We start from the raw sequence: 27,441 nt of genomic DNA on the forward strand, positions 1-27,441 counted from the left end.
GGTGCTTGCTTTGCACAGGAATTATGGTGTCAGTTTACAGGTAGTTTTTTTTCTACAGCCTTTAGTAACTAACCCGTCATAGTTCCACCCATCAGCCCTTTTTCTCTGTAAGCAAACTGTTCCTTGCTGCCTCCTCCTAGCTTTGCAGTCTGGAGGAGGACACAGGGCGTCTGAAGCACAGACTTTCTTAAGTTCCTTTTCTGACAGCAGTGGTTTAACACAAGTTTTGAAACAATGCTTCGGGTGATTGTGGAATCTGCTACCAATATCCCTAAAACTAAATTTGGAAAACCGGATCCTATTGTTTCTGTTATTTTTAAAGGTAAGGAAAACTAACAAATGTACTCAATCAGATTTCTGTTTGCATATTTTTTGTAGCTTTGAGGACAAAGTGTTCTATATTGATATTTTAAAATTATGAAATACTGAAGTTACACAAAATTGAATCTCACCATAATGTTAGCAAAGACGCTTTTTACCAGAAAGACTGAAGTTATCTGCACAGGGCGTGATATGGGTGGAGTATGTTCGTGGGTGTGATTTTCTTTTTCTTGGCCTTTGGGACTGCTTTCCCAAGACTCAGTTTCCAAGCTCCTGTAAGGGTTTAGTCCTCTGCTTTTTACTTATAAATCTATTTTTAGTGGTAGTATTAATTAAAGTCTAAATTGTGCGACTTTGAGTTACAATCCAGCACCTTAACCTGTGATGTTCATGCTAAAAATCTTGCATCTTTAAAGTTTCTTTTTGATTTGGCACAGCAGCTGCTGCTCACTACCAATTTTGCTTCTGCAGCAGATCCCTTTTATTGTAATTATTTTACTAAAGTATTTTTAGCATTTCTTTTAATATTATTATTAAACCTCCTAACTTTCCATATCATACCACTTTCAGAGTTACCTACTTGTTGCTTAAGGGAGAAAGAGAAAACACTTATTAACTAACATTTATACGTAAGATTGACTGTTAATTTCATTTTGATATAAGTTTTGTAACTGATTAAAGTTTCTACGGCTTCTTCTTCCTCCAGTACCAAAAGGGGTTTAGCTACAAGTTTAGTGTTGTCACCTTCAAGGTGGAGGACCAAGACAATCTTGTATCAGGCAATCCGTCAAACAACTGTGGCCAACAGTTAAATTTACTCTTGAGAGTATTATTGCTTGAATATAAGCTGAACTGGAAACAAAATTTTCAACGGATAAAAGCAATTGCTGAGATTTGGTATCTCAGCAGGGTGAGCCCAAAAGAGTGGCTACAGTGTGATGGGGAAGGGTGGTCTATCTGCTGAGAATATCTGACAAAATTGTTGCAATCTGGAAGGATTTTATTGTCAAAAAGATGTGCACCCTTTCCTCCCCTTTCCCCCTTTGTCTTAGATTTTCAGGTTTGTTAAAGTGATTAAGCTTTTCCCCCAAAGCCTCTTTACTTCCTAATACCTGAATCAAGTCTTTCTGTGTGGAACTCACAAGCGCAGTTCTAGCAAGGTAGATTTTCTCACTGTTTTCGCTTTTCCTCTTCTCTTTTTATTCCTTTTTCTCTCCTCTCTTTGCTTTCCTCCTTAGTTGTTTCTTCTTCCTATATTGTCTCTGTTCCCTCAGTCCCCATTTTTCATCTCTCAGTAGTTTTGTGTCCCTTCTCCCCTTTTTGCCCCTTGCTGATTGGTTCTGGTATCCTTTGATCTCTGTGCTTCCCTGATTTGGTGCTACTTTTCATGACCAAGTCTATTCCTCCTTCCTGAGCACACACTATTACCAATGCAAGTTTCAGAGTAGCAGCTGTGTTAGTCTGTATCTGCAAAAAGAAAAGGAGGACTTGTGGCACCTTAGAGACTAACAAATTTATTTGAGCATAAGCTTTCGTGAGCTACAGCTCACTTCATCGGATGCATACAGTGGAAAATACAATGGGGAGATTTGATATACACAGAGAACATGAAACAATGGGTGTTACCATACACACTAGCTGTAGCTCACGAAAGCTTATGCTCAAATAAATTTGTTAGTCTCTAAGGTGCCACAAGTACTCCTTTTCTTTTTGCGAATACAGACTAACACGGCTGCTACTCTGAAACCATGCTTAACTCTGTGCACCTGAGTACTCCTATTGACACGATTGAGGCCAACATTGTATTGTAAAATGTAATTTTATGATAGGCTCATTATGGTATTTCACATTCAACCAACAATATTTTCTAAATTAAATTAGTCATTTAAAACTCATGGACAGGTCCTAAGAAGCATCAAGCACAGATAACTTCTATTGATTTCAGTATATGGTTTAGAATATGTTAAAACTTCAGTGGGAGTTGTGTGTGCTCAGTACCTGGATTAGGCCCTTAGACACACCAGTTATGAAAGATTTATCAGTTTAGACCCTGGTCCTGCAAACATTTATACACATGAGTATCTTTACAGATAAGCAAACTCTCTGCGACTATTCACATGTGAAAATTTCTCACATTCATAAGCATTTGCAGGATCATAGCTTTAGTTTATTTTCATTAGCTTCTGGTGTGTGCTCAGTACCTGGATTAGGCCCTTAGACACACCAGTTATGAAAGATTTATCAGTTTAGACCCTGGTCCTGCAAACATTTATACACATGAGTATCTTTACAGATAAGCAAACTCTCTGTGACTATTCACATATGAAAATTTCTCACATTCATAAGCATTTGCAGGATCATAGTTTTAGTTTATTTTCATTAGCTTCTGATGTGTGTATCAGGTATTAAAAATACAATTTTATCTGCACCTTGAATAGAGCTCATTAGTATTCACATAGTAATGTATAGCTGGCATAATTAACATACACCGCCATATTAAGTAAATGTTATCATAAGATATGCACAAAACCCTGTAGTGATAGACTTTATCTGCACTAGTTTTTCTTTTTTTCCCCCCAAGAACTTTTATTCTAAGCCCTGTGAGCTTGACCTTTTGTTTTTTATTTACATAAGGAACAGCTCATCATTAAAAGAGAACTACACACCCAAATGTAAACTAATGCTGCAAACACAGTTAGAGGCTGTAATAGCAGAATTCTGAGCTTGTCATAATTTTGTATTAAATGAAAGCATTATTGAAATGGATAAGGAAGAAGTGTGAGAACATGCCAAAATGTCATTAAACACTAAAAGTTAAGGCAATAAAAAATTTTTACATGTGAGAGATGGTAAACTAGAAAAAAACCCTGAAACTTCCTTTAGATGTAATAGGTGACATGTTTGCTTATATGCATAATCAATAGTATGACATTTTATTGGCTTGCTACTTCCTTTTAACACGTAGCATTCAGTTCTGACTTAAAATTATTTGGAGCTATGACTTCTGTTTTGTGGGCCAACTGGGCTAATAGTGGGCTGATGCTCTTTTTTTTTTTTTTAATCTCCTCTTCTGTGTCTAAGGGCTTGTCTAAATGGGAAAATCAATTTGCAGAATTATAGTGGCCTAATTATAAAACTTTAGCTATGCCAGTGTAAATCTCCATGGAGACACTCTGGGAATAAAAGTGATTTTGTTCCGATTTAATTACTCCACAACGTTATATTTACTGGTTTTCAGAGGTTAAAGTTTAGCCACTCTCCACATTCTGGAAGGACACAAGATACCACTGGGCAACCTTAATTCTGTCTTAATGAAGTTTTTGAGCATGTAATTATATTAAAGTTGGGGATGATGGTTTTTAAAGTATATTTTGGTAAGGAAGTGTGGCGTATTAGCCCTAATGATACCACTGTCAGATGATTTTAAAAAAGGTAGATGATAAGGGTTTTTTAACACTATATGATGCCTATTTCTGCTATTGTGCCATCCACTGAAGTCAACAATGATGAATTATAATAATGTGAGTCAATTTGACTTCTGAGGGTGGATTGATAGCAGTATGGTTAGAATTTTTAAGGAAGGAGTACCTTATCCTAAACAAAATTCATATCTAGTTAGTGAAATTCTTCTGGTTAACATGCACATCTCACCTATCAAGAACATTGACAAAGGTTCACACTAAAAATGAATTACCATTTCCAGTACAGAGTATGAAAAAATTATAGCCAGAGGTAGTTGTCATACTGTTTGGAGTGGCTCACGACCGTGAGTGCCTACCTCAGGGCAGACTGTGAAAAACAGCGCAGACACCCCAAACTGATGGTGTGTTCTATAATTAGATTTCATCAAGCCAGTAACAAATGTGAACTCCTGGATCACTATAACAGTCTCACCACCAACTCACCCACAATCCCTTTAAACTCTCCAGTCTATCTTGCTGCTCAGGCAAGCTGGACTTAGTGATAAATGATCACTTACACCAAAAATCACAAAATATTCAGGTTGCTTTCAGTACCAAGAGACTAGTCACTTACCCCAGATCCATTTGTATATTAGATCTCACACCAAAGACAATGCCTGTAGCCAATCCCGTAATAAACTAACAAAGGTTTATTAACTAGGAAAACGAAATGAGAGAGTTATTGACAGGTTAAACAAGGAAACATATACACCAATTAGTTGCAATCTAAATCCTAAGAGTGACAGAGTTGTAATGATCTGTCAATTCAAAGTTTTTTTTCAGGGCAGACCAAGGAGTTACCCCTGTGGGATCTCTGGCTTCAGTTTGGTTTCTCTGGCCCTGTGAGAGTTCAGATATAAAAGAGAGAGACAATTTTCCTGTGTCTTTGTTTTATTTCTTTCATTCAGTCTCCAAGTCCATAGGACAAGCTCCCGTGTACATAGTGTTTCCAAAGTACAATAGTAGCATTCATGTCTAAACACTAAATACATTCTTATAATACCTATTTTGAGCAACATTAACAGATATGTGAACTGGTCCGGTCTCCAGCTATGAGTTTATCAGTTCTTCGCTAATGCATGAAGCCTTGGCACAAGCTGGCAACTGACCTGCCAGCATCACACCCCGAGTGCAAAACAGGTGTAGGAAAGGATGTCACTGACGGTCCTGAATATGCATCAGAATAACCCCATTCTTGATAAGGCATCAGCCGCTACATTTTGCTTTCCCTTGGAACACATTATGTCCATATCAAATTCTGGTACGGCTGGACTCCAACAAAGTAGAATTGGTTTCCTTAGCTCAGTGCAACCACATCAAAGCGGTGTGATCTGTCAAAACCTGACTTTTTTTTTTATTACACAAACAAGGTTTACAGCCCAAACGATGGCATAGCATTCCTGCTCAATGACAGCATAGTTCTGTTCAGTATGATTAGTTTTTTTTACTCAAGAAGGCAATGGGATGTTACTTGTCTCTCCCCCGCCATTCTGCATTAGGACTGCACCTAATCTGATGTTAGAAGCATCAGTGCATGGTATAAATGATTTGCTGAAATCAGCACTGGCCAAAACAGGCTCTTTGGAAAAAGCCTCTTTTATGTCCTGAAAGCCTTTTTCACAAGCCTCTGTCCATACCATCCAGTCTTGTTTCCCCTTTTTTGTAAGGTCTGTTATGGGGGGGCCACAATGCCACTAAACCTCTTTACAAATCTCTGGTAATAGCTGGCCAGACCAATAAAGGATTAGACCTGCTTCTGGATTCGTGGGGCAGGCAAGTTCCTAATCGCTTCTTACTTTTAAAGGATCACAGCAAACAAAACCACTGCCCACCCTGTGTCCTAGGTAGAATACCTCTACAGTCCCCATTTTGCATTGGGAGACCTTGACAGTGAGGTTGGTTTCTTTAAGCCTTTGCAACACAGTTCCCATGCGAAAGGGGAGGGATAGCTCAGTGGTTTGAGCATTGGCCTGCTAAACCTGGGGTTGTGAGTTCAATTTAGGGATCTGGGGCAAAAATTGGGGATTGGTCCTGCTTTGAGCAGGGGGTTGGACTAGATGACTTCCTGAGGTCCCTTCCAACCCTGATATTCTATGATTCAAGTGGCTTGCCAGAAACTACTGAAAATAGCCAAGTCATCTATATAGGGCTTGGCAAATGGTTGTAATCCCTGCAGCACCTCATTGACAAGCCCCTGAAAGGTAGCTACTGCATTGATTAATCCAGAAGGCATACCCTTAAACTCATATAAGCCATATTCCTCTATAAAAGCTTATTTTTCTTGAGCACGAGCATCTAAGGGGATTTGCTAGTACTCATGAGTCATGCTTATGAATTTTGCACTCCCCAACACAGCCAGTAGGTCCTCTATTTGGTGTGTGGGGTATGGGTCAGGTAAGGTGATAGTGTTTAGCTTCCTAAAGTCCACACAAAACCTCATGGCTTTATCCTTTTTAGGTACTGTCACAATGGGAGATACCCAGGGACTTTAGTAATTACTCCTATCTCCAGTATGCTATCTACCTCTTCCTGGATCTGTTTCTGCATTTCCCCTTTAGCACAATATGCCTAGTTAGGAGCAGGGCAGGGCCCTGCTAGTTCAATGAAATGTATAATCCTGTCAATTAAACCTGACCAGTTGGAAAATACCTGTTTGTGGTGCTTCAAAAGGGCCAGCCTTACCTGCTTTTGGATCAGATCCAAACCCTCCCTGAACTCAATGCTTTTCAGGGGAGTTTCGTCCTTGCTCTTCCTGACCAAATCAACCAAAGGAGTATTAAATATTCCTTCATCAACACAACAAATCATATTCACTACCATCTCCCTTTCATCAGCTTTTCATCAGTTTGCACAGCTCCTCTGCCATAGTGTTTCCTTACATCATAAGTGATCTCATTCACTCTTTCTATCACCTTATAAGGTCCTTCCCAACAATCCTACATTTTGTTTGTCCTCACTGAAATTAGCATTAATACTAAATAACCAATATCAAATGATCTTTTTTCAGTATTCCTGTTATACCAAGCTTTTGCGATTCCTGACTTCTATCAAGGTTCTGCTGCATTAGTTTAATCATAGCCTGTAAATTCTTAAAATGAGTGACATACTCCCCTACAGGCTTTCCTGTCCCCTCAGTACTGCCCTCCCAAGAACCTCAAATCTGCCTCCCCTCAACTTGCCTCCCACGCAGGAGATCAAAGGGGGCAAAGGCAGTAGATTCTTAGGGGAAACATCTGTACGCATATAACAGATAAGGAAGCAACATGGCCCAGTCATCCTCACACCTGGTGACATACGTTTTCAGCATAGCTTTCAAAGTCCCATTATATCTTAGAAACCATTAGTTTCTGGATGGTAGAGGGCAGTTGTTAGATGCCTCACTCCACATTATAACTCTCTGTAACTTTTTAAAACTAAAGACATCAAGTTTGCCCCACAATCTGTCAAGATTTCTCTGGGAAAATCTAGTCTGCTAAAAATGGTGAATAAAGCTGTAACTACAGTCTGAGCTTTAACATTAGATAGTGTTGTGGCTTCAAGGTACATGGTGGCAAAATGCACCACAAGTATATATCTCTTTCCATTCCTGGAAGGTTCAGTGAGGGGGCCCCACAATATCCACAGACAGTCTGGCAAACATCTCTTTAATAATGGCCAAAAGTTGCCATGATGCTTTGCAGGGTTCCTTCAGTCTCTTAGGCCTGGTCTACACTACGAGTTTATGTCAGATTTAGCAGCATTAAATCCGAATTACCCCTGCACCCGTCCACACAACGAAGCCATTTTTTCGACATAAAGGGCTCTTAAAACCGAATTCTGTACTCCTCCCCAATGAGGGGATTAGCGCTGAAATCGACATCACTGTTTCAAATTAGGGTTAGTTTGGATGCAATTTGAAGGTATTGGCCTCCGGGAGCTATCCCACAGTGTACCATTGTGACCACTCTGGACAGCACTCTGAACTCAGATGCACTGGCCAGGTGTACAGGAAAAGCCCTGGGAACTTTTGAATCTCATTTGAATCTCATTTCTTATTTGGCCAGGCGAGCTCATCAGCACAGGTGACCATGCAGTCCCTTGCATCTTTACTGTTTCAAACATGTGAGACCAATAGAAATTCCATTTAAGCCTGTCACAGGTTCTCTCCGCTCCTAAATGTCCTATGAATGGACAATCATAAGCTAATTGTGCATTCTCTCTGTATTTCTCAGACGCAACTACCTGCTTGCAAACCTCACCAGGACAACACTTTTTCCCTATGGAAACCTCCCTATATAACAAGTCTCCTTATACAAAAAATCTACCATTTCCTTTCCCAGCTGGGGTATTATATTCTGAGCTGCAACCCCTCTCCTTGTCCAGAGAAGGGTCATCTTGTTAAGCTTTCACAAACTCCTTCTGAGTCTCACCTAAGTTTAGAGCAGACTCCAGCACAGCAGAAGAATCCTCAAATTGCTTCTCAGAAGCTACTACTCTCAATAGACAAAGGACCGAGGGCATTCCTCCCCACCCCCACAACTTTGCCTGCTGTCTACAGACAGCAGGTGAGTCAGGGCCATACTCTCTCTGGCTGCATGTTATAACATGAACCTGCTTAGATGTGGCTAAAATGATAGAGGGAAACAAGAATTTATAAAGTTTGCAGATGATACGAAGCTGGGAGGGGTTGCAAGTGCTTTGGAGGATAGGATTAAAATTCAAAATGATCTGGACAAACTGGAGAAATGATCTGAAGTAAATAGGATGAAATTCAATAAGGACAAATGCAAAGTACTCCACTTAGGAAGGAACAATCAGTTGCACACATATAAAATGAGAAATGACTGCCTAGGAAGGAGTACTGTGGAAAGGGATCTAAGGATCATAGTGAATCACAAGCTAAATATGAGTCAACAGTGTAATGCTGTTGCAAAAAAAGCAAACATCATTCTGGGATGTATTAGCAGGAGTATTGTAAGCAAGACACGAGAAGTCATTCTTCTGCTCTACTCCGTGCTGATTAGGCCTCAGCTGGAGTATTGTGTCCAGTTCTGGGTGCCACATTTCAGGAAAGATGTGGACAAATTGGAGAAAGTCCAGAGAAGAGCAACAAAAATGATTAAAGGTCTAGAAAACATGACCTATGAGGGAAGATTGAAAAAATTGGGTTTGTTTAGTCTGGAGAAGAGAAGACTGAGAGGGGACATGGTAACAGTTTTCAAGGACATAAAAGGTTGTTACAAGGAGGAGGGAGAAAAATTGTTCTTCTTAACCTCTGAGGAAAGGACAAGAGTCAATGGGCTTAAATTGCAGCAAGGGCGGTTTAGATTGGACGTTAGGAAAAACTTCCTAACTGTCAGAGTGGTTAAGCACGGGAATAAATTGTCTGGGGAGGTTGTGGAATCTCCATCACTGGGGATTTTTAAAAGCAGGTTGGACAAACACCTGTCAGGTATGGTCTAGATAATACTTAGTCCTGCCTTCAATGCAGGGGACTGGATTAGATGACCTCTCAAGGTCCCTTCCAGTTCTATGATTCTATGAAATTTCACCCTTAAAATCCTCCCACGTAAGGTGGACTTTAGTCAGGGGCACAATCACAGAAAATTGAGCCCAAACTGAAATATTTAGACTTTTGCCAGGAAGTCTGTCTTCTTCCCTTACCAAGCTTTCCTTAATCAAAGTGACCTGGGATGCCATGTCCCTTCAGCCTGTACATTCAATGCCATTCACTCTAGCAGTTTTAATAAATTCTTTCCTACCTTACCAAGACTCAGTCCTACTGTACTTTATGAAGCCACCTGCTCCTATACTGTTTCCTCTGGGATCATGGTGTTAGCATTAGCACTCATGGTGGTAGCACTGGCACTCCCTGTGGGGGTTCTGGGCGCAGATTGTGGGGTGAGGCAATTTGGTTTTATATGGCCAGGAGTCCCACAGTGATGGCAGACTACCTGCTTTCTCTTAGGGTAAGAGGTTTTAAAATCTGGGCTCCTTTGACATTTTTTAACAAAGTTGGGGGTAGGTTTATTCCTAGACCCCCTCCTCTCTCTTAACCTGGGAAACAGGAGCATTTCCCTTCCACTGTGGTTTGTGCCCCGCACGAGCCCTTGACTCAATATATTTATCTGCAATTTCTGCTGCCTCCAAAACTGTGGAAGGCTTTTTATCACAAATGGCAGCTTTTACCTCATCAGTTACTGTCCACAACCATTGTTCTCGAACCAGTTTTGCTGCAGCAGTTTCTATGGCATCTGGGGCAGTGGGGTGCTCAGACCCTGCTCCTTGCTCAAAGTCTATGAGCAAAGCTCTCAGTTTCTGATCAGAGGCTTTTTATGGGATAATCCCCTATTCTTACATAATTTTTCAAGGTTCTTTGTGTCAAGACCCTCATATGACTGCAATTCACCCATTGTGACTACTCTTTAAAACTTAAAAACTTGATATCAAATGTAAACTTTTAACATGATTGGGGTTATGATCTATTAACCCAACTGACCAGTGGCATGAGAATCCTGCCAAGACTACACCAATTGTCACACTATCTGGAGTGAATCACGACTGTGAGTGCCTACCTCAGAGCAGACTGTCAAAAACAGGGCAGATACCCCAAACTGGTGGCTTGTTCTATAATTAGATTTCATCAAGCCAGTAACAAATGTGAACTCCTGAACCACTATAACAGTCTCACCATGGAGACATACACAGTCCCTCTAAACTCTCCAGTCTATCTTGCCACCCAGGTGAGCTGGACTTAGTGATAAATAATCACTTACACCAAAAATAATGAAATATTCAGGTTGCTTCCAGTCCCAAGAGACTAGTCACTTACCCCAGATCCATTTGTATCTTAGATCACACACCAAACACAATGCCTGTAGCCAATTCTGTAATAAACTAACTTAAAAGTCTAATAACTAAACATATACACAAATGAGTGGCAATCTAAATCCTAAGAGTGACAGAGTTGTAGGGATTTGTTAATTCAAAGTGTCTTTCAGGGAGGCACCAGTGGTAACCCCTGGTGATCTCTGGCTTCAGTTTGGGATCTCTGACCCTTTGAGAGTTCAAACAGTGAAGCGATAGAAAATTTTCCCATGTCTTTGTTTTATTTCCTTCTTCAGCCTTCAAGTCCATCGGACAAGCTTCCTTACATGTAGCATTTCCAAGGTGTGATACAGCCATTCACCAATCCTTTGTATTGCAATGTTCCTTGATGGCCCATCTGATTTTGATAGTTCTTCTGGACAGATGGGGGGAACTCTCTCCCCATCTGAGTTCACAAGTTCAGAGCAAACATTTTCTAAGTTATAAAGCAAAACTTACATATTTCCTAATAGCATGGAATTCAGACATTATAAATAAGATTAATAAGATTACAAATAAGATTAATGCATGCAGCAACTTGCAGACATTCTATCGAGTCTAAACACTAAATACATTTTTATGAAACTAATACCTATTTTGAGCAACATTAACACATACATGAACTGGTCTGGTCTCCAGCTATGAGTTTGTCAGTTCTTAGCTAATGCCTGCAGTCTGGGCAAAAGCTGCCATCTGGCCTGCCAGCATCACAGTAGTACAATAAATCTATTTGTAAACTTAAAATGACAAAGATGAAGCAGGGGAGATATAACCTGCCTTTATTTCTGTTCTCTGTAAGTTAAGTGTGCTTTGTTAACAAAGAAAGTAATATAAAAATATCCTATATTCCTTACCTCAGGGTGAGGCCAAAAGAAAAACAATAGATGGCCCACTGCCCTACTGTGCAATTTACCCAGATTTGATTCTCATCAAATGATATGATTTTGAGTCTTGCTTTTCATGGCTGGGTTCACAGCCAGTGGGGGAGTACCTGATATCAAAGCGACCCCATTTGCTGAAGAATGGGTGATGCTGAAGGGCCCCAAAGGGAATCCTCTTGGCCAAAAAATGTTGCTATAGTATAGTATCTTAAATGGGAAGGGAAAAGTTTTATGCTGCAGGTACAAAAACATAAAGTAAAATAAGTGGCATTAAAAGAATGGTAAAATAGACAAATATGAAGAGGCAACATAAAATGAAGGGAATAAACACTAAAAATCAACCTCAAATGTGTTAACTCCACATATGGACTGACTCAACTTATGTATGTTTTTTTAACAAAATCCTGCTAATTTAACCCAAAATCCTTCTCATTACTTTCAAATATATGACATAACATTTTTTTTCTCAGCATACACCATAGTATGTATAGTATAAATGAAATCATGAACCTTATTTTTATTTTACTATTATTTTTTAGTAATTAGTACTAGGTAGTCAAGAATGAGCTCTCCCCCTTGTCAAGAGGGATCCTGGCCAGTGTTTACACTACACGGACCCTCACATTACTCTACAGGATTGTGACTGAGGTGTTAGCTGGCTTGAGTGGGGATTGTAGTGCTTGTATCCATCAGTTCAATCAGGGCTGTCTCTATGGTACAATTTCCCCATTACATGGAACTGCCAGTAGGACAATCCCACCTTCTGTTGACCAAAAGACTGGGAATCTCAAGATCTGTTCTGAACCCCAGATTTTTCAGGTAGCCGTGCTCAACAGTGCAGCATTATTGATTAGGTGACCTCAGTACATAGGATTGTGAATATAGCTGTGGGAATAATTGATTTTTCAGTTTGCTGGCCTTTCTGAAAAATCAAAAAATAAAATAAAATGAAATAAAAAAAATGAAATTTGTTTTGGGTCAAAATGAAACAAATATTTCAAAATTTTTAGAGAAATGAAAAAAACCATTTAATATTGAATGAAAAGCTTTATCTTTATTTTGAGCTTTTTAATATTTAAAATTAAGGAAATTCTAAAAAGTCATTTTAAATTAAAAAATCAAAATATTTAATTTCAGAAATGTCAAAACAAAACATCTTGATTAATTTCAGAACATGTGTCTTTGGTTTTCTTTTTTGACTAGCTCTAACTATGCGTGGAACTCAGGTTGATATTATGAGAATTAGTTCTTTGTTCCTCAAGATGTGAGTTTACAGCACGATAGATTAAAAATGCTTTTCCTTTGTGGTATGATGTGAGTCAGTATCCTGCATAATTTGTGGCCAATTCCTGTTACAGAAGTGTGTGTCACTTCCTTGCAATGTATAGTATGGGCTAATTTTTCAGTGCCTTCCACTTTCATCCAATAGAAAGAGCCATCCAATCCCACCACCTGAGTAATGTGGAAACTGACTTAATATTGCCTCACTGACCTTCTCAAAGTTTTACTGACAATGTATAGTTGAAAACTTGCAAATGACAATGTGAGCTTGTAATATTGCTTCACTAAAGGAGTGAAGGTAAGAAAGAGAGCAAGTAAAAAGTCTGTAAATGTCAATCTTTCTAGTGATATCTCTGTATTCAATAACTCAACGATTAGTTCACTTAGAATGGCCTTGATAATGAGTACAGCTAATATATTAGTTATTCCTGTGTGGCACACACTTCCCCTTATAAATTTGTATGTGTTCAGTGAGTGTACTGTATTTTATGCTGCCAAGTGTCAAGCAAGAGACAATGTTTTCCTTCCTCCATACATATTTTTATTTTATTTTATTTTATTTTCTATATTAAAGAAAAACTCAAGACACCTAGGATCAAAATGTTAGCTGATGTAGATTTGTTATAATGGGGGAATCCTCTTGGATTCTGTTCTCCTTTCTGTGGGTGAAATTCACACAGGTCTGAAGGGTTTTGTAAGGGCCTCCGCACCACTTAGTTCCCATTGTGCCTCTGAAGGGGAGGAGCTTGGGTAGGATGGCTATGCCAGACATAATCTACCCTGGTTGTGCACCATGGCTTACCCCAGGGGACACAGACTGGTTTACATTGAAGTAGAGCCGGTGTCTGGGAGCCTCCACGTAGGCGATGCAGCTATTGCAATTTATATGCTGAAATGGCAGTCAGTGCATTGATGCATTGAAAGTTGGAGGTGAGAATTCCATCCAACTAATCCCCCTGTAAACCTCTGCACAGAGCCTGTTTACTCAAAGGAGTGAATTTCCCCTTATACGCATGTGTAATTCTCATTAGTATCAATATCTGTGCATATGAAGCAGAGAACTTTTTAAATTTTAACTCTACATTCCTCTGCCTAGACTTTTTTTTGTTTAAATTGCTGCCATTTTAGAGGAAGCTTATAAATATTAACAACAAGAATCCAAGAACACAAACAAGGGATTAAACAAAATGAGAGATATGTTCTTATGAACAAGATCAGTCACACTGGGGCCACTGTCCAAGGCTGTTAGTCTGGCCCCTTTCATCAACACTAAACTCACATCAAAAGAAAAAGGACTAAGACACATAAAGGTTTTTAGGGGAAAGAAGCTGGTCCAGTCTGCATGAAACATTTGTTATGTGTAAACTAAATAAATGCAAACAAATTACTGTGCAAGTAAACCAACTAAAATCTATCCAAAGGAATTTTCAGCAACAAAAACTACAGATCCTGGATGGGCCAAAATAGTTTGATCACATTAAGCTTTAAAAAAGTCTTTTATGAAAGAAAATGGAAAGATTCTATTATTATTTGACTTAATATTCTAAGCCTTTAATAGAAGCAAACAATCACATTTTATTTTTATTTGCAGATGAAAAAAAGAAAACAAAGAAAATTGATAATGAACTCAACCCTGTTTGGAACGAGGTGACATTCTCATAAAATTTTTGTTTTAGCATACGGTACAGTGCGTTATGGCTACAAAATTAGTATATTAGTCACTGCAGTTATGAATCTGAGATACAGATAGGAGTTAAAGTAAAATACTTTCCTATAAGGTGACAGTAAATGTGTTTTGCAGCTGAGTAAGCAAACACAATGTGGGATGGGTGATCCAGTGGATATAGTGTACTTGGACTTTCAGAAAGCTTTTAACAAGGTCCCTTACCAAAGGCTTGTAAGCAAAGTAAGGAGTCATGGCATTGATATTAATAGTGTCATGACTGGGTCCCTGATATGAGCACTGCCACTTTGATAATTAACTATACACCAAGTGTAATGAAAAATGGTAATGCAAGTTAGGGCTAGGTGTCTAGAGGGGTGCCACAAAGGTCAGTGTTAGTTTTAGCTATATTTAGCATTCTCTTTAATGAGATAGAAGAGAGGTTAAAGTGCATACTCATGAAAATCATGGGTCATCATATCTACAAATGAGAGAAGGGTGTAGAAACACAAAGGCCTGAAATCACTGGCAACTCACTTCCCCCCATGACTGAAATGGGAATAGGCCCAGGTCTTATGATGGAAAATAATTTATTCATATTAATACAAGGGAGGAGAACTAGAAACTGTAATGGGGCACTATTAAGAAACTCTCCTTTTTAATTGCAATGTGTCAGTAACAAGTCAAAATGTACTACAGACATGTTCTGAAGTTTTTCACTTCATTTTTCAGATATGCAGATGTAAGATCAGTCGGTTTAACTGTGTTACTAAATGTAATGTTCATTCATGAAAAGTTTTATTGTTTGCCTTCATAGTGTTAAGGTACTTTATATTTTAGCTGTATTGATCAGTTGTTTTTGCTCTAATTCTCTTTGTACAGATTCTTGAATTTGATTTGAAAGGGATAGCACTCGATATTTCATCATCCCTGACCATTATTGTGAAAGATTTTGAAACAATTGGACAAAACAAGTATGTACTTTTTTTCATTGTTTAATTAATCTCATTTTCAATGTAACTCAAAAGGCCAAAACTATGAATCTGATATTTCACTACAAACAAATAATTGCTGCTATTAGATTGATTGGTTGATTGAATTGGCTGATATTTTATTGTTTTATTGTACTGTACTCTAATGATTCTCTATACATTTTAGGCCAGTGGTCTTCTCTTTGCTCACTGTAGTCTTCTCTCTCACCAGTGTTTCTGTACTGTTGCTCTGGACGGAGACTTCAGCCTTCTCTGTGCACTTGACCTTGTGCGCAAAGTTATTTCCTCTGTTTTCTGCCCCCCTTGAGAGGCCAGAGATTGAACTTCATCCATACAATTGATATTAATGGGTTTTTGATCAAATGCATCAGACAAAAGCTCTTCCAGATAGCAGTCAGAGAACCAGTTCTAGTTAGTTTCAACAAAGTCAGTGTTCATTGGTAATTTTACAGAATTAGAAAAAAAATGACAGATAGTTAAACCCATTCTTGTCTGGATGAATATTGCAGGAAGCATTGATAGATTGACACTAAACCAAAAATTATAGGCTATTGAAAGATGGTCTTATAGAAAGTATATCTGGTCTCTTCCTCAGTGGAAGATCTGTCAGAAGAAGTGTGTCTGTTTTTTTCTTACCGTTAATGCTATTGAAGAAATAGTCATATTGTATAAAGGAAGCTATTTTTACATGAAAGGGAAAAGACATAACTAAAAGTTCAGGGGGTAATGCAATGTTCTTTGTTTTTAGTGCTGGAAGTTTTGTATCCAAGAGTTTTTATTTTTTATCCTTACATTTTTATAAAATGTTAATTAATAGAATGAGAGAGACAACACTGCAAACGACTAATAGAATAACTATCAAACATAAACTCATCAGAAGTATTTAGTTCCCTGAATTGTTTAAAAAGGCAAACTATGTATTTTTAATAAATAAATGTTTGAAAGCTAAAATTAAATAGAATATATAAAGTCCTGTAAATTAAGCTGGTCAGTATAACTAAAACAAGTAAAATGCTACTGCATAGAACACTTACTAAAAAATCCAGAGAATCATTTTTTTCCAGGGGGATTGTGTAGTTCCTGGAATACAAAACTTTCATGTTTGGGATATATGCTTATAAGCAGTTTCCTATATATGTTAGAAAGATTTGCTATGTTGCAAAATGCATTTTGCATAAAACTATACATTATGCATGGAAAGGTTTCACTGCAATTAAATCGTGGCCTACTTTTGTACATTATGTAGATAACATTGCAGTATAGATATTCAGTAGTTTGTCATAATTATTATTTGTATTGCCATAGTGCCTATGAGCCCTAGTTGTGGACCCCATTGTGCTAGGCACTGTACAAACACAGAACATGTGCTCCAACATGTTTTTCATGGTTCTGAATGCCATGATTGGGCAATTAGTACAAACAATGCTAGAGGCAAAATACAGATGTGTTGTTTTTGTATGATTAAAGCTTTAATTTGTCCTTAATATCAGAACTGAAGGTGTGCAGGATACCCGAAAACAGTGTGTATAGACACACCCCATAAGAGGATGATGTTTAACTTACAGACTGTGAAAGTATTAATGACCGTTTAGTAACCTCTCAGAGTGTACTAATAAGAAGAAAAGATTCTTTGGGGAATGAATGGGAAAGATTTTATTATTATATTATTATTCGTGCATATATTTTTTTCTTGTTTTATGTATAGAGTAAGGAATCACGTGCATTTTCTGTGCAATCCTGCTCCCACTAAACTCAGTGGTAAAACTTCCATTGACTTCACTGGGGCCAGCGTTTCACCCTGTATAATCATAAAAAGAGGAATATTCATAACAATGTGATATTTCTAGTCCTCTGCATTCACCAATACTCTACTCATATATTTCTCATCTCTAATATGCCAAATACTGCACACACTATAGATTTATTAGGGTAAGAAAATATATTGTATATGTTTTTATTTGAAGCATCTTAACACGTTTTCTGAGCCTCTGAGGCAAATCCTATCCCTTGCACAAACTCTAAATAAATGGGCTTTGTGCAGAGGTGTTCTGTGTATGGGAGGAAGTGGAGAATCCAAAACCTTCCCCCAAATGTTTGCTTCATGGCCCCTGCTGCAGCGTCAGGGCTGCAGTTGACTATACAGCTGCTGCATCTCTGTGTTACATAACAGGTTTAACCAGTGGATCCATATAGAACAGATCTACTGACCACGTCTCTGCACTCTCCCTGAGCCAGCCAATGCTCCCTATGCCAGGGCAGATGGCATCCCTGCAGAGCATAATTGTACCACCTGTGCAAGCTGTCCAGTGCCTTCACATCTGCACTGCACAGTAGAACCACTCAGTTCCCATAGTGTTCAGGACCTTCTGCTGGCTACGACTTGGGCCAAAGGATTTGTCTCTAAATGTGAACTGTGAATTTGAGTGAAATGTCAAAGGGAAAAACGGGGCCAAGTTTACTTCTAATCAACCTACTGAAAACCCTAACATCCTTCAAAAGCTAAAAAAAAAATAATCCGACAACAAAAATCACCAGAACAACTTGCCATCTCCCCACCTCTTTCTATAAAGTGATCGAATGTTAACTAAGATCCATGCCACTGTTGTTGCTATTTCCTCTCCAGCATGGCTGACATGAAGCTGTAACAAGCTGTGTCATAGCTCTATTGATTGCTGGTATTCTGTGGGAGGAGGCAAAGAGTGAACATGTATGAAACATCCCCATAGTGCGAATGCCCAGCAGTGGTATCACATGTATGTAACACACATCTTCCCCTTTTTTAATAGCAGTGCCGAGTGATGCTATCAAAAGACGTCTATGATGACAGATCCATTTTTATCTTGTTATTTTCAGTTCAAGTATTGAGCTCTTATGATACTGAAAAATGTATAAATTCTGCATTTATTGGTACAGTAGTAGTTCCATTTTCGCAATGAACCTTTGTTTGCTTCTTTTTCCTCCTCTGATAGCCAAGTGACTCTCCTGCCTTTGGTGATACTCCATAAATCCCATCATTGAGTCGCTGGTAGGACATTTGTTGTAATCAAATCTCATATCTTCTAGAGGTTCACCAGGGTGAAAGGGGCCCAGAATGCACTGCATGACTGTGATCTCAAGGAAGCTCCAGAAATCATGATATCTGAAGAAAGAAATTGACACAGCAAAGTCTGCCAGCCCTTCTGAGTTCTTGAGATGGATTTTGCATGACATCACCAAAAGATGGGAGAATTCTTATCTGAACCTTTGAATAGGGTCAGCTCAATATCTGGGCTAAGATTCCAGTTGATTCTTATTTTTTCCAAACTAGATAATCTATCCTTAATCCAAAATCATATTTACAAACATCAGCCATGTCCTTTTGTATTTCTCAAAAGAATGATCAAGGACTGATCATTACAAATATTGATATTTTTGTTTATGGATAGGAGTTGGCTCACACTTATGTATTCTATGTACACATAAAAACTGAACAAAGACAATCCCCTGGAAAGTGACGTACTATATATGGAGCTACGAAAAGCATATTCACGCAAAGTAAATAGGAGGATGGTGAAATAACTATTTCACAGTCACTAACTGTTTAAGGGTCATGAGCTAATGCTCATTTGATGTGTGCACATAATGTTTCCCATTAACTTAAAAATAGCCACCATCATTTCCAAAGGAAAAAAAAAAGCATAAAACAGTAGGATTTAGAAGAAGAGTCACTTGGGTTTCACACGATAGTCATTCTAGTCTTTCACAGCTTGTATTCTTTTAGCACCCCTTCAGATTAAATTTTCAATATTTTATGTAAGTAAGTATACCTCTTTGTAAACATGTTCACACACAATCAATAATATGGAACAAATTCATTCCAATTATTCTAACTGTTGCTATAGATTGCATTGTGGGCTTTCATGTTTATTGTCTCTCAATGATTCCAGAGGAAATCCATTCAATTTACAAATAATGAGGTTTTTTTAAATTGCCAGGCCTGCAAGCTCAAGCTAGAGTCTGAAAGCCACACTGTTTTCTTTCTGTCTCATGCATTATTGACTTAACTGACATGTATTACAGGTGTAGTGAAAGGGGACAGCTTGAGGTAAAAAATCTGCAGAACATAAAGCATTCTGTTGATGTGTGAAACATAATAATATTATTATTTACTTGTATTACGCACCTCAGAGCCCCATTCATGGACCAGGACCCCATTGTGGTAGGTGCTATACAAACAGAACAAAAAGATGGTCCTGCCCCAAAGAGTTAATAAGTAGATAACAGAGTTCGCTCTCTGATAGGTAAGCTGGCTCTATAATATAAAAAAGAGCACAGTTAAGAGGTCTTTCAAAACATAGTTACATATGTGTAGTTCTTCAGTGTTCTAAAGAAATCCAGTGCCTCACATTCAGCAGCAACAGAATAGGAGTAGTGAAATGCAGGGTTTTTTTTCGTGAAACTCTCCACTACTATATAACTAGACCTGCCTTTTGCAGGCAGTTATTCATGCTAACTCACAGTAAGGAACAGCTGAGGTGTAGGTTTTTTCTTTGGTAAGGTGTTAGTGGTATATTACTAAAATCACGATGGAGTCTTCCTCTCCCCCCACCTTCCCCCGCACCTCCCAAAAAGTCCCATTGACATCAGTGGAATGCAGAATTGACCCTATATGCATAAATAACCAGGGAACTATTTACAAATTCTCAAAGGGGTTGCGGCAGTGCTGAATGAACTCCTGGCAAATTACACAATTCTGTTCATTCCACCCTAATTCCTATTTCTTTTAAAAATCTCTTTGTGAATCAGGCCAATTTTTTTTTTATTTGTGAATGATTTTGTTTCTCCATAAGGTGAGTAGCCAAAATAATGCACAACATCCTCCTTGCATGTTTCTTCCAATGGACCTCAGTCCTGAACTGCAACATTGCTCAATTCCCAAAAGAGGGAGGAGACTGTGGAACAGGCTGCTTTAGGCTAGCACACATGGCAGTTTTGGGATATGTGCAACCACAGTACAGTGCCTACCACTTGCCTCTGGGCCCTACTGTAATACAAACAAATAACAATCACAATGGAGAACAGGAGATCATCACATTCACTTTGACTCGTGAAGCTTGTCATGATTTGGATTCAAGCCTCCAGAGGTGAAAGCCTATTGCACATACCCACTGTGGGCCATATCCTGTTCACATTAGCCTCAGGAGGACTTTGAAATAAATGTGACTAGTCCAAATGAGTAAGGCAAACAGGATTTGTCCCTGTGCCAATATTCCCCCAAGCCTAAGGACTCCCAGTGTTATTCACTTTTTATTTTGCTGTCTGAGGGGCAGTTTTTAGGCTTAACTTTGAGTATGGGGGAGTTTCCTCCGACCGGCCTCATTTATCTTGTGCTGGAGGGAGGTAGGGGCAATAATTTATATCACCTGTTTCAGGGTACAGCTTACTCCCTATCTGTCATTCAGCCAGCTCTGCTGACTGGCACACAAGGTAGAAGTGGAACCATAGGTCTCACCTATCCTGCCTTGCCATCCTTCCCTGCCCGGTCACTCACAGGGAATGTATCAGGCACATAGCCCTAACTCTGCTCCTCCATTCCTGGAGCAAAGATCTGGGCAGATGCTATAGAACAAGGGCACAGTCTCCTAAAAACTTATACAGTAATACACTTAGGCCAGTATTACACAGTGCAGGAGAATCAGTCTAGTAAAAGTTCCCTTGCTTTTACACTCTGCCAAAACACTACTCATTGCTGTGGTATGTTTCTGCAATTAGGCTAATGTGAACATTATGCATATTTTTCTGTTTCTCCTGGAACCAGAATTTACTGCTACCTGCAGAAATTTTACTGTAAGAGCAGACTAATATTGCATCAACATTCATCATGACCCAAAGCCTGACCCACTGGAAAAGTAGTTACATGAAAAAAGCCCAAATCACACTGATATAATGTTCACATAGATCACTCCAGGGATAGACAAAGAGAGCTTTCACGTGACAAAGTCCAGAGCTGGCCTTCCCCATATAAAAATGTCTGAGAAAAGAACACATCTGTTTTCCATTATGTTGTTAGTCTAGTCAACGTTTAAAATCTCTCATTCCACTAGGAAAATGAATCTACACCGTGTAAGGAAAACGTAACATTTAGGATCTTTGTCAGTAACTGAAGTACAACGGGTAGATTACCAAGTTATAAATACCACAATCTGTACAGGAAGTTACATTGTGGTCTGATTTAAGTGAAGTGATTTTATTCCATGTGTAGGAGAGCAAGTACACATTTTTCCAGACTGAGTAATTAGTAACCTGGCAACACAGAGGAAAATAGGCTAGGCACACCCTTCTGTTTGGTGAAGAATGTAGTCCCAAATCTACAGCAGGGAAGGTTAACAACAGCTCACTGTTGAGACACGTTAGATTTGTAATTATAACTGTTCAATCAATTTCTTATCCTACCACCAAAAATATTTAGACCATCCTCTTGCAATTGGATCCGTGTGGGTAGACCTCTGTGCCTGACAATAGGCGGCATGCATGTAGGAGTCTGCCTTCATAGATCTGAATGCAGGTTGGGAGCCTTACCTATTAAAGTTTCTTCTGGTTTCTCCTGAAGGTTTCACCTTTGTAGATGATGATGTGCATGACATTTTTCTTTTCAGATCTATGCACCTGTAAAAAGCAGTATCAAATAATCAAGGAAGATTAAAATAGTACTATTTCTCTTTAGGCAAATATATTTAGCTGCAACAGTATGTATTAGAAGATTGGGACTGAAGGTCTTGGATGGACTTTACCATGTAACAGATATAGCCAGCGAGATATTTGGATGTGAGCCATTATAATTTATGTAGGAGGAGCAAGGATGATGGTGACGAATCAGTGTGCGTCCACTGAAATCAGTGGTGCTACCTTCGCTCCTTTATGGGGATATTGGGCCAGCCACATCTGTGCCATAATTAATTATTTGCTTCCCAGCCTGAGGAGGTGAGACTATGGCGGGGCAGGAGATAGATTAATGGACACCTGGACCTTATCAAAGGACTAAGAGTGAACCCTATCAGGAGTTGGAACCCCAGATGGCCAGTGAGTAGTTTGCCCTGAACCAGGGCATGTAAGGAAAAGGGTATTCCAGAGGGAAACAACATGAGAGCTGGGAAGTATATGAGACACAGAACCCAAAAAGGGCAAGCAGCAGGGCCCAAAGAGTGGGCTGAAGAGAAGACCCAAAGGGCAGAGGGACCTTTATGTGTGGTGGGCACTTTTTAGTTTGGACTCTTGGTACTCTGGAAGGGATTATGTTTGTTGTGACTTGGCGAGAGGGCTAAGCCATATCTCCAGCACAGATGTGTGTGTGGAGGGCTGAGTAGGCTCACCTTGGGGAGGGAAACTGAGGAAGGGAGTGCTGGCAGAGCTATGCTTGGCCAACAGGGGATGCTATGGAGCAGCCACACCTTTATGATATACCCCAATTTACACTGGTTGAGTATCTCAGGAATGCTATATAGAAAGATAACTTCATACTACAACAGAGAGAAACAAACTTCTTAGTTAGAGCTGTGAGTTAGGATTTCCTGATACTAGCATCAATGGATTAATTAGCTATGCCAAAAGTACAATGCTGTGTTTAACAATTGCTTACCTGTAGTTTATAGATTCTACTTTTTTGAGACATGGGAAATACTGTAGGCCTAGCACTGATATCAAATACTCTTGAAATTGTGGATTTATCTTTCAAAATCAGCTACTATACATGAGATCCAATTTAGACCTCAAAAGCTAAATCTGATTATACAAGAAAGTGTTTATACTGCTCAAATTATACTCCTGGAGGTTTCCCACTGTGCTGTTTGAAACTTACAGCATATTCAAATGAGTGCACCACTATAATTTTGTTTAGTCAGGGTAGGTAGGTATGAGGAAATGAAACTTAAATTGGAAAATTTCAAAACCATCATGATTCTTGAACTAGTGTCATGGGATGCAAGGGTGTGGTTGATGAGATTCATCCAGATAATATGTGAGTCCAATCTTCTTATTTGGTTTTGTAAATTCTCTCTGAAGCGTATACACATTTATGCATATTGAATGGTTCAGGTAACCTTTCATTTAAAAAAATCACTGCTAGCTACATTAAATCAAACTAGCAAATTTATGAAATTCTTCAACAAGTAAACAAAAATCAATACTGGGAAAGCCTCTGTATCTCCCCAGAATCAGAGTTATCTTTACCATTTGTGAACAGGCCTGTTTAAATTATTCCCCCACCTGCAGAAGTGAAACTTGGCTACTTGTTCTTTTCAACCCCCATGATTAGTTTACATCTGTTAATATTGATGTTTATGTTTTCAGGGCTATCTTAATGAGGAAAGAGCTAGCAACCTATGTAAGAAAGAGAGAAGATAAATGAAATTCTATGGATTTCCAGCTCTCTCAAATTAGATGGCTCCAGAGCTTTGGGAATCACAGGTCAAAGGGCAAATCCTCTTCTTCTATTTTTCTTTCCAACTTTGTCCAACAGTTTCAGTGATTGTCTTCAGTATACCTGATTTTCACATAGAAAAGGTGGCTTGGATCTCTCTAGAGTTCTTGTTTAGTGAAAACAAATCTAATTTAGCCATCCCCACTTGAAACACAGATTGGCCAAGTACACTGGTGAGTGTGGTTTGGACACACTTCAGTAATCAATTTTTCTCCTCATTATGAAATGTCAAGTAAATATGGTCCCCATGTTGCACCAGCTTGTGGGACACTGAACCCAAAGAGAAATAATTTTTGTCTTTTTCTGTGGAAAACCATCTATTATTGTCTCCTCGGCTGGTCCTACACTAATATTAAAAGGCAGGATTGATAGCACTTATGATCAACAACCATTACCAAATTTTGGTAACCAAAATGTTACCAAATTGGTGACACAAATTTTAGCATAACTTGGCCCTTTCTCCTTAGTAGCCAAAACATGGTTGAAGGGACAGGTGGTAACCAGGAATACAATAGACCTCCCAATACAAAATATTCTGTGTGTTCATTAAATATCTCATTGTGGCTTTTCCTAATCTTGCTTTACCCAGAAGTGAAAGTCAACATAGTTTATCAGAAGATGGATGCCTTAAATTTCTTACTTTGTTGTGTATGCCTAAAAGAAAGCCAAGTGAAAAAGTAAGAGACTTCTGATTTACAGTAACAGTGAACCAGAAGGCACTCAGCAACTACTTGCTGAGCAGTACTGAATGTCCATTTAAATGTCCATTGGTACTTACCATTAACTATGGTGATAGATATTGCCCTGCTACATGTTTCACTTTGGCCCCTCAGCTACTGTTGAATATGTGTGCTGTTCTCTAACAGGTACAGCTAAGAATACAGCATGCTTATTCCTAAATATAGATACCTTCTTCTAGTCCCACCATCAAGCACAATCCAAAATAGCCTGATGAAGACATCTGTCTTTTTAAAAAGTTGAAAGTAAACCTATTCCACTGAGATTTCAGTCCAGTTCTGCAGCCCTCTGAAGTTTAAACAGTGTAGTTCAGATAAAGTCTGGCTTAGCATCTGACCTTTTGGGTGTTTGTATAAACTGATCCTCTAATTCTTTGAGGTTTGCCCATCATTTGCTGTTAAATAATACTGCAAAATGAGAAATTAAATAAGAACATTAATGCATGTCCAAAATGTCTCTGTTTGAATTTTTATCATAGGTTAAATACCATTATGATTACAAAACGGCAGAAATGGGTTCAAGCCAGTTTGTATCTGAATTTCCAACACCATCCTGTTCAGGAGTGTGTGTAGTCAGGGATTTGGCTGGAGCGCCTCTCTGCACAACAGGATCATTTTGCTGTGAACAGTTTGGGAGTATTTCCATTGACTTCAGAGGGCACTGGATTAGACCAATAGGGGAAGATTCTCTCCTGTACCAAGATCTGCTTTGCATAGAAAAGGGAGGCATGTTCCTCAGAAAAATGGTATAGCTCTCTGATTCTTTGCCATGTGTAGCTTCAATCCTGGTCCTTGGGCAGGTTAGAACAGCCCCTAGATTGCCCCTGTATTAGCTCCCACACCCCATCCCTGGTGTAAGGGGTATGTGAGGTATGGCTGCATTGCTGCTGCACTCTGGTAAATGTCAGCTGTCAGACAGTCTCTTGGGGACCACTGCCAACTGGTATAGTGGCCATCTGCCAGTTGAGAATCCCTGTGTGCAAAGACACCCTAGCACACTCCTTACACCAAGGATGGGAGGAGGAACCATGTAAGCTAGCTTTATGCCAGCTGAGAACTCTGCTGGAGAAATTTTCAGCTGGACAGCATCTGGTTCCTTTGTGCCATTGAGTGCTGCTTAGGGATCAGACTGGGGAGAGAATCTGGCCCATAAATGATATTTCATAATGTAATTTAGATGTACACACCCTACCCATGTCATGCACCCTATCCGTATTGTTGTTCTTTAACTAGAATTGCCTTTAACATCCATCAAGCAATATCATAGCACATCATCTCCTTCCCTGTAAATCCTTTCTATAACCCAAGAAAGATATTTAAAGTTGATTGTTACATTTTAATTACAGATGAATGTAGTATGTTTTGCTACAACAAATTATTGTACCTTCAAGGCCTTTCTGAGAGTATTGTCCTGATTGCAATTTAGATTACATGCATTTTGTAGGATTTATGGAGAATCCATTCTATGATCTGTGCTGGTCTTTTAGAGTACTGAGTATAGCAGCTGGGTCGCATGAGTTCATTCCAGGTTTTGGTTTGAACTAGAGAGAATTTAGTTAGCTGCAAACAGAGCAGGAAACCATCAACTTGAGCTCCACCCTGAGTAAAGTCACCATCTGTGAGCCTATGTAAATGACTCAGTTTGGGCATTTCTTCAGCCACAGAAATATTTCAAAGCACCATAAGTGAGGTACTAGCTGGAATCCCTGAAGTTCTGAATGTGAGTGATGACATATTAGAATTTGGCACCACATCTGAAGAGCATGACACCGACTAGCAGCTGTTTTTGAATGAGTGCTGGAGCAGAATCTCATGTTAAACCCAGACAAATGTGAATATAATAAACCCACATTAGAATTTTTTGGATACACATTCTCCAAAGATGGCATCTCTGAAGATCCTAAGAAAGTGAAGGACAGTCACAATGCCACTCTGTTCATGAACCCATCTGAAGTTCATAGCTGCTAGGACTTTCAAATTATTGGGTCAGATTCATTCTGAGATTAGGCACTATCACACAGACTCTGAGATCTCTAACCAGGAAAGATTACATATGGGTGTGGTCAGATGAACATCAAAATGTATTTGACAAACCAAAGAAATCCCTTACCCATGATGTAGTCATGTCATATTTTGACTCCAGTAAGAGAATTTAACTTTTAGTAGGTGCTAACCCTGTTGGATTAGAAGCAGTCCTCACACAAGTTGACCAATGTGGTCAAATTTACACCATTGCTTATAGCAGAAAGGCTCTTTCACCCACGGAACAACGATACTCTGAGAAAGAAAGAGAAGCTCTTGCTGTAGCATGGGGATGTTCCTATTTTCATTTATACATTTACAGATGTCATTTCATGATTCTGACTGATCATAAGTCCCTTGAACCAACCTATGATCAATAATGCCTCTTTTTGCCCACCAACGCTCATTGAGCGGTGGGTGCTCAAACTACAAGATTACAACCACAAAGTTATTTATTGGCCTGGAAAGGATAACCATGCTGACTACTTCTCCAGGCACCCTATTCCTGAAACACTTAATCACAACACTATGGAGAAAGCAGAAGCATTTAATAACTTCCTCTTCTCAGACACCATTCACAAAGCTCTATTGTCACAACAAATGAAGACAGTTGCAGAGTCTGACACATCTCCAAATCAGAGGTGGGCAAACTGCGGCCCTCGGGCCACATCCTGCCCATGGGACCGTCCTGCCCGCCCCCTGAACTCCCGACCTAGGAGGTTAGCCCCAGGCCCTTCCCCTGCTGTCCTCCCCAAACCTCATGTCACATTGCCGCCAGGGCT

At 39.2% G+C, this 27,441-nt stretch overlaps 1 protein-coding gene across 2 annotated transcripts in view; it reads left to right on the forward strand.

The window, feature by feature from the left end:
* Positions 1-234: 234 nt before the first annotated feature.
* The window catches only part of MYOF (myoferlin), a 107,389-nt gene continuing 80,182 nt past the window's right edge, over positions 235-27,441 (forward strand). For both annotated transcript variants that reach the window (XM_077821164.1, XM_077821165.1), the window contains exons 1-3: positions 235-322; positions 14,382-14,437; positions 15,336-15,427. In XM_077821164.1, the coding sequence (XP_077677290.1) occupies positions 235-322; positions 14,382-14,437; positions 15,336-15,427 (236 nt within the window). The remainder of the gene's footprint in view (positions 323-14,381; positions 14,438-15,335; positions 15,428-27,441) is intronic.

This window comes from Eretmochelys imbricata, chromosome 7, assembly GCF_965152235.1.
Source record: "Eretmochelys imbricata isolate rEreImb1 chromosome 7, rEreImb1.hap1, whole genome shotgun sequence".
Classification (NCBI taxonomy): Eukaryota; Metazoa; Chordata; order Testudines; family Cheloniidae; genus Eretmochelys; species Eretmochelys imbricata.